Genomic DNA, 5,921 nt, shown 5'->3' on the forward strand with positions numbered 1-5,921 from the left:
CTGGTATTCAGTTTTAATTTAGATTGGGCTCTTCAGTTGCACGTAATATTTCGTACATCTAGACTCTGACGTCACATGATGTATGTAAGTTGCATTACCAACATAAAGTCTCAACAGTGCTTATTTTAATAAAGAACGTTTAATCTACTATTTATCTGCTATATATCCATTAAATCAAGGTGAATTTATTTTTTCTTGGAACTTCTGGGTACCACGAGATCGTAGTTTGCAGCGAGATACAATTCGCAAAGCATTATGGGACCACAGGTGATTGCGGAAAAAAATTCATTTGGATCAATGTGCAAAGTCCGAATTTTCTCTTCGCCCAGGCATTGCTTTAAGAGCTCGCAGTGGCAAGCGGCGCTTTGTGCCGCTCTCTGCACTCTCTTTTAAAACATATAGATTGATTAAAATGACTAAAGAACCTGGTTTCGTGTTCCGTGTGTGGTCAATGTAGCAAAATAAACAGGGACAGATAATTCTAACAGGGTCTACACATTCACTATGAACAATCCAGAAAGTACAGAAGGTCAGCTTGGCATATAAATTTGAAGTAAAAAAAATGCTGAGAAACAAATTGAATTTTTGTCTTTATAACTGAATTATTTTTGTAAGGCAGAAGGCATGTACAAGCTCCAAAATGTTTCATTATGATTAATTAGGTAGTTATTTTCAGTGTAACTCCTTTTTGTATCCTTCAAATTAAAATTTAAGGTTTAGAGCACAGATCTGCTCTGATCTCACTGCAACTATATGCATTGGGACATATTCTAGTTGTGGTACTTGGAGTAAGACACATAAGTTATGTACACGAATAACTTCTCACTGTGTGAACTTTTCATCAAATCATATATTTATACATGTACATAATTTAAAGAATTACTCCTTTTTTTTTTTTTTAAAAAAACAAGTACCAGTAATGCAAAAGCATAAATAATTTTTTTTTCTTTTTTTTAGTTTTGCAGTTATCTTCCCTGATGTAGAACTGTTTCAGAAGCAGTTCTTTCTACTTTGAATAATGGTCAATCAAAGATCCCAAGGAAGTCTGCAACAAAACATTAGAGACCTTAAGGATTCAGTCTACACTGCTTACAGTGCTTGAGGGAGCTTGAAAAGCTGTCTAACTGAAGAAGGTCAATCAGGAAATGTGAACATGAACAGCCCCGGGATTCAGCAGGCCTCTCGGACCACTTTGAACACAGACAGCCTTGGAACTCAGGTATCCCAGCCTAGTGTGAACACAGGAAAAACACTAAATACCATGCCTGTTCACCAAAATACTACAGATGCTGACTCTAGCACAAATGTTATGAACCGTTCAATTGGCAGCAATCCTAGCATTCTGATTAATCTGAACAATGGTGTTCAAAGTGCTGCTACTCTTAATCAGCTTGTAAATAACAAAACATTACCTGTGGACACTTCAAAAACAGTTGGACCTGCCGATGTGGAGGTTACAGAGCAGAGCTTTTCAGTTATTATTCAACCAGTTCAGACATTGGACCCACCACCACCAGTCCAAAATTTTAACCAAACACCAGAACTGGAAAATGTTCAAGTGAAAATAGAGGAAAGCTCAGTTGTTGATGAACTCCAGTCCTCCATCCCTATGAGTGAAGAAGGAAGGGTTGAAAATAGTCTTGTTGCAGTTAGTGTAAGTACTTTAAATTGTATACATGGTCATTTTCACCCATCTTATTTTCACCTTATAACACTTGCAAACAATTGTGCCCCATTCCAAATTTGCCTGGATGTAGTTGCATTAAAGAGATAAATAAATGCTGTTTATTTTGAAATCCACCTATTTTAAAAATTAATCCACTTGCAACGAGGGTGAAAAGGGTGAAAAAAAGGGGGGCAAAAATTTCCCTGTTTACAATAATTGTATGAATGTGAAGTGAACAATTAGAGTGTAAAAGTAATAGCTATAGACAAACCTTGTCACATGTAATTTGAAGTCAGTGGGAAAGAGAATGTTCAAGATATTCATGATATTCAACATATTGAGTTACATGACGTACAATACAGCTATTTTAATAAGTATTTATTTGCTGCTAGCATTATAGTTTTTGGATAATTGCCTGCAAGCTGCTCTCCACTGCAGGTGACTTAAAAGATCCAAGGACTGCAATATATAGAATCTGAAAATCAATTAGAAATTTATTCTCTAACACTCAAAGCTAAATGAATAAGAAAATTATTATGGAAGCTACCTATAAAGGTAGTGTAGATTCATGTTGGTTTATATCATGAACCTCAGGATTAGGGCAGAACCACAACAGTTTATCAAAGTTTTACACTGAAATTAGTTTAAATTTTAGTTTGTTCAAATCATGACCCCTTCCGTTAGAGTGGGGCTACAAAAGAAGATCAACACTTTACATAGGAATATATAGGAGAAAATATATTTAAAATCTACATTTTGTCAATATGGAAACAATCCTAGATAGTGTAGATTCAAGTTTATTTGAATCATGACCTCTAGCTGATGACCCCTTTTCTTGCTTCCCTAGCAGCCAAATTGACTCAGGTAAAAGTTTTGGCCTAGCAGCCAAATTGACTCAGGTGGACACTGTGGCCCCAATAGCCTCTTGTTCTTAGCTCAAGCCAGAAAAAATAATAGTCTTGTTTCCTGCTACCAGCCTGAAAAAAATAGGGTAGGTAGGTAGGAAAATTATTTTATTTTATATTTTTATTTTATTTTTTCCGACAGCATTTTTTGGATATGAACTAATACAAGATAAAATTAAACATGTCACAGGTCAATATTGTCTTGCATCTAGGGATAGACACTACCAGACTTGCTTCGAATGCTGGTTCCAGATGAGTGACCATGATAAAGTTTTTGGAGCAGGTCTATTCCCAAGTAAAAATGAGCTCTACCTGGACCAACTTGCATGGATGATGCATCTAGGGATGAACACTACCAGACTTGCTTTGGATGCTGAATCTGACCTACATTTTCCAAATGAGTGACCATGGCAATGTTTTTGGAGTAGCTCTATAATTATTATATGACCTGTTATGATTTAATTTGCATGGATGATGCATGGAAGGATGGACAATTCCAGACTTGCTTCAAATATAGGAAATGAAAGACATTTTCTTGATTCAGGGCTTAATAACCCTTGCATACAGGTCCTGTAAAAGGACCCTGTCCCAAATGAAAATTGACTTTTTTCTTCCAAAATTTAAGTAAAATTTCCCAAATGATTGCAGATTGCATTAATCAGTACTATTTATATTAAAAATAAAACTTAAATTTTGAGATTTTAATTATTAATAAGATGTGAATAGGGAATAAGCCTTCAGAGTTATTCTTTAATCATGTTAATCAACATTTTAATTTGATATGAAACATCAGTATTTCCAAGGTTTTCCACTTTTTCCATTAAAAATTCCCAAAGGAAAGGGTACAGGACTCTGTACAAAAAGGGTCAATTAAGCCCTGTGATTAGTGAACAGGTTTAAGTTTTTGGAACAGGTCAATTCCCAATGAACTATAAGACCTATTTAAACAGAACTTGCATGAATAATGTTGTCAGCATGCACACTAACTATAAAGCAAATATGATGTGAAATTTGCATTACTTATACTGATCATAGTCTGATAACATTCGTTGAGGTGAGGTTCGTAATCTTTGATTACCTTTGTTTTTCAAATCTATTTTAACCTCAATATCTTAAATACTTGGATAGCTCAAAGTTAAGTCACGTATCCATTGTGTTCAGGTTGACATGGTTTGAATGTACAGCATTTTGTAGAGGTTTACATGGTCAATGTAAACCAGTTAATTTTCTTTTCCATAATTTATTGGGAATCTGAATTTTGAAAAAGTAGCTTGTATGATTTGTAATTTTATGAATGGATTACATTGCTTATAAATGATTCTTAATACCACATACATAATTTGTAATCCATAAATCAGTTTAATAAGACATTTGAAGGTTTTTTTTTTTTTCTCTTTTAGAAAGGTCCAAATGAAGATTTAACAGACAATAGTAGCAAAGATAAAATGAATGAAACTGGCTTCAAGTTTTTCAAGTGTGGAATTTGTGATGAGGGTTTTAGTGATTCATTAGATCTAGAGACGCATGTTCGACAGCACAAGATATTCCAAAGTGAAATCATAAAATGTGGGTATTGTGAAGAGAGTTTCTCTTTTAAAACTGATGCATCACACCATCTGAGGTGTATCCATGGTATTATTTGTGAGAAACCAAAAGTTGGAATGGAAGAAGTTAATTTACCAACTTATGAGAGTGAGGGAAAATCTGTGAAAATCATTCGAGTCATTCAAACAAAAATACCAAAATGTGGGATTTGTGGAAGAATATTCCAAAATTTGGAGAGCTTTACACAACACAAAAAGAACAGCAGTTGTGCTTATGTTTGGTATTGTTGTGTTTCTTGTGGGCAACCAGTTGGGAAAGAAACTCGTGAAGAAGTACCACTCTCAAAAGAGTTAATATGCAAACTGTGTCATAAGTCAGGGAACCAGTCAAAAGAGTTAATATGCAATCTGTGTTATAAGTCAGGGAACCAGCCAAAAGAGTTAATATGTAATCTGTGTCATCAGTCAGGGAACCAGTCAAAAGAGTTAATATGTAATCTGTGTCATAAGTCAGGGAGCCAGCCAAAAGAGAACACAGATACCATCATGCAGCAAAACAAGCAAGGAAATGAAATGATTTTAGGATTAGTGCAACCAAGTATTGTAGGTTCTGGTTGTAATAAGTGTAGAAAGAAAGAGAAAAACAAACAAGGAGATGAAATGATTTTAGGGGCTGTGCAGCCAAGTATTGTAGGTTCTGGTTTTAATAAGTGTAGAAAGAAAGAGCAAAGCAAAAAGGGAGATGAAATGATTTTAGATGCTGTAAGTTATTTTGTGAGTTGTGATTCAAAGCATGCGGATCAAAATAAACAAGGAGATGAAATGATGATAGATGCAGTGCAGCAACCAAGTAATGTGCCTTTGGGTGGTAAAACGTGTAAGAAGAAAGTGAAAGAGTTTTACAATTGTTTGGATTGTCGGAAATCTTTTACAAAAAAATGTTCATATGTGATGCACCTGAAAATGTCGCACAGTACCGCAAAACAGTATAAATGTGATTTGTGTGAGCGGGCCTATATGTATCCCACTTCTCTGAGATTACACAAACTTTCACACTCAAGTATGGAAACATTTGCATGTGATAAGTGTCCGAAAACATTCAAATTAAAGGAGGTTCTTAAAAGACATCAGAGAGTACATGAGCCTGCAAGGTTTCCGTGTGATGTATGTGGTAAGAAATTGAGGTGGAAATCTCGGTTCATAGAACATAAGAGACTACACAGTGGTGAAAAGCCATTTCTCTGTGAGGTCTGTGGGAAAAGATTTCATAGTTGGATGTCCAGATTTTCTCACATGGATACCCACAACTCCTCAAGCAAGAGACTGTGCGAGATTTGTGGGAAACTCTACATGTGTGCTTCTTCTTTGCGACTTCATCAGATAAGGCACAAAATCAATAACAGTTCAAGCGTGGAAGAAAAACTGCTCATTGTACCATGGGTTTGCAAGATTTGTGGCAAAGGCTTTTGTAAAAGGTTGCCATATGAAAAGCACAAATTAAATGTACATGAGAGTAAAAACAAGAGTGGTCATTTAGAAGAGAAAATTCCTGATAGTCAAATCAGATGTGACATTTGTGGAAAATCTTTCTCCACTAGATGGACTCTTTTATCTCATATTGCTCTCCATAAAGGACTGATGTGGACTGCCTGTGAGAAGTGCAATATGGTAATGCATAAACACTCTTTGAAAAGGCATATGTTAAGAATGCACAGAACAAATGTATAACTATATGACTATTGACCAATTTGATGTTAACAAGTTACTAATATTACTTATTAAGTTAATGTATATGTTAGAAATAAA

The 5,921-nt window shown here is 35.1% G+C and overlaps 1 protein-coding gene across 2 annotated transcripts; it reads left to right on the top strand.

The window, feature by feature from the left end:
• Nucleotides 1–1,070: 1,070 nt before the first annotated feature.
• Nucleotides 1,071–5,921, top strand: LOC133203302 (zinc finger protein 569-like). Of its 2 annotated transcripts, none has more exons than XM_061339110.1 (2): nt 1,071–1,654; nt 3,972–5,921. In XM_061339110.1, the coding sequence occupies exons 1-2, from the start codon at nt 1,154–1,156 to the stop codon at nt 5,841–5,843; spliced, it is 2,373 nt and encodes a 790-aa protein (XP_061195094.1). In that variant the 5' UTR covers nt 1,071–1,153; the 3' UTR covers nt 5,844–5,921. The 2 variants fall into 2 exon arrangements, with proteins under 2 accessions (XP_061195094.1, XP_061195095.1); XM_061339111.1 differs by having other exon boundaries at nt 1,071–1,648.

The sequence above is a fragment of the Saccostrea echinata genome, unplaced genomic scaffold (assembly GCF_033153115.1).
Source record: "Saccostrea echinata isolate AGI-Se365-2 ecotype Australia unplaced genomic scaffold, CSIRO_AGI_Sech_v1 ptg000049l, whole genome shotgun sequence".
NCBI classification, from domain to species: Eukaryota; Metazoa; Mollusca; class Bivalvia; order Ostreida; family Ostreidae; genus Saccostrea; species Saccostrea echinata.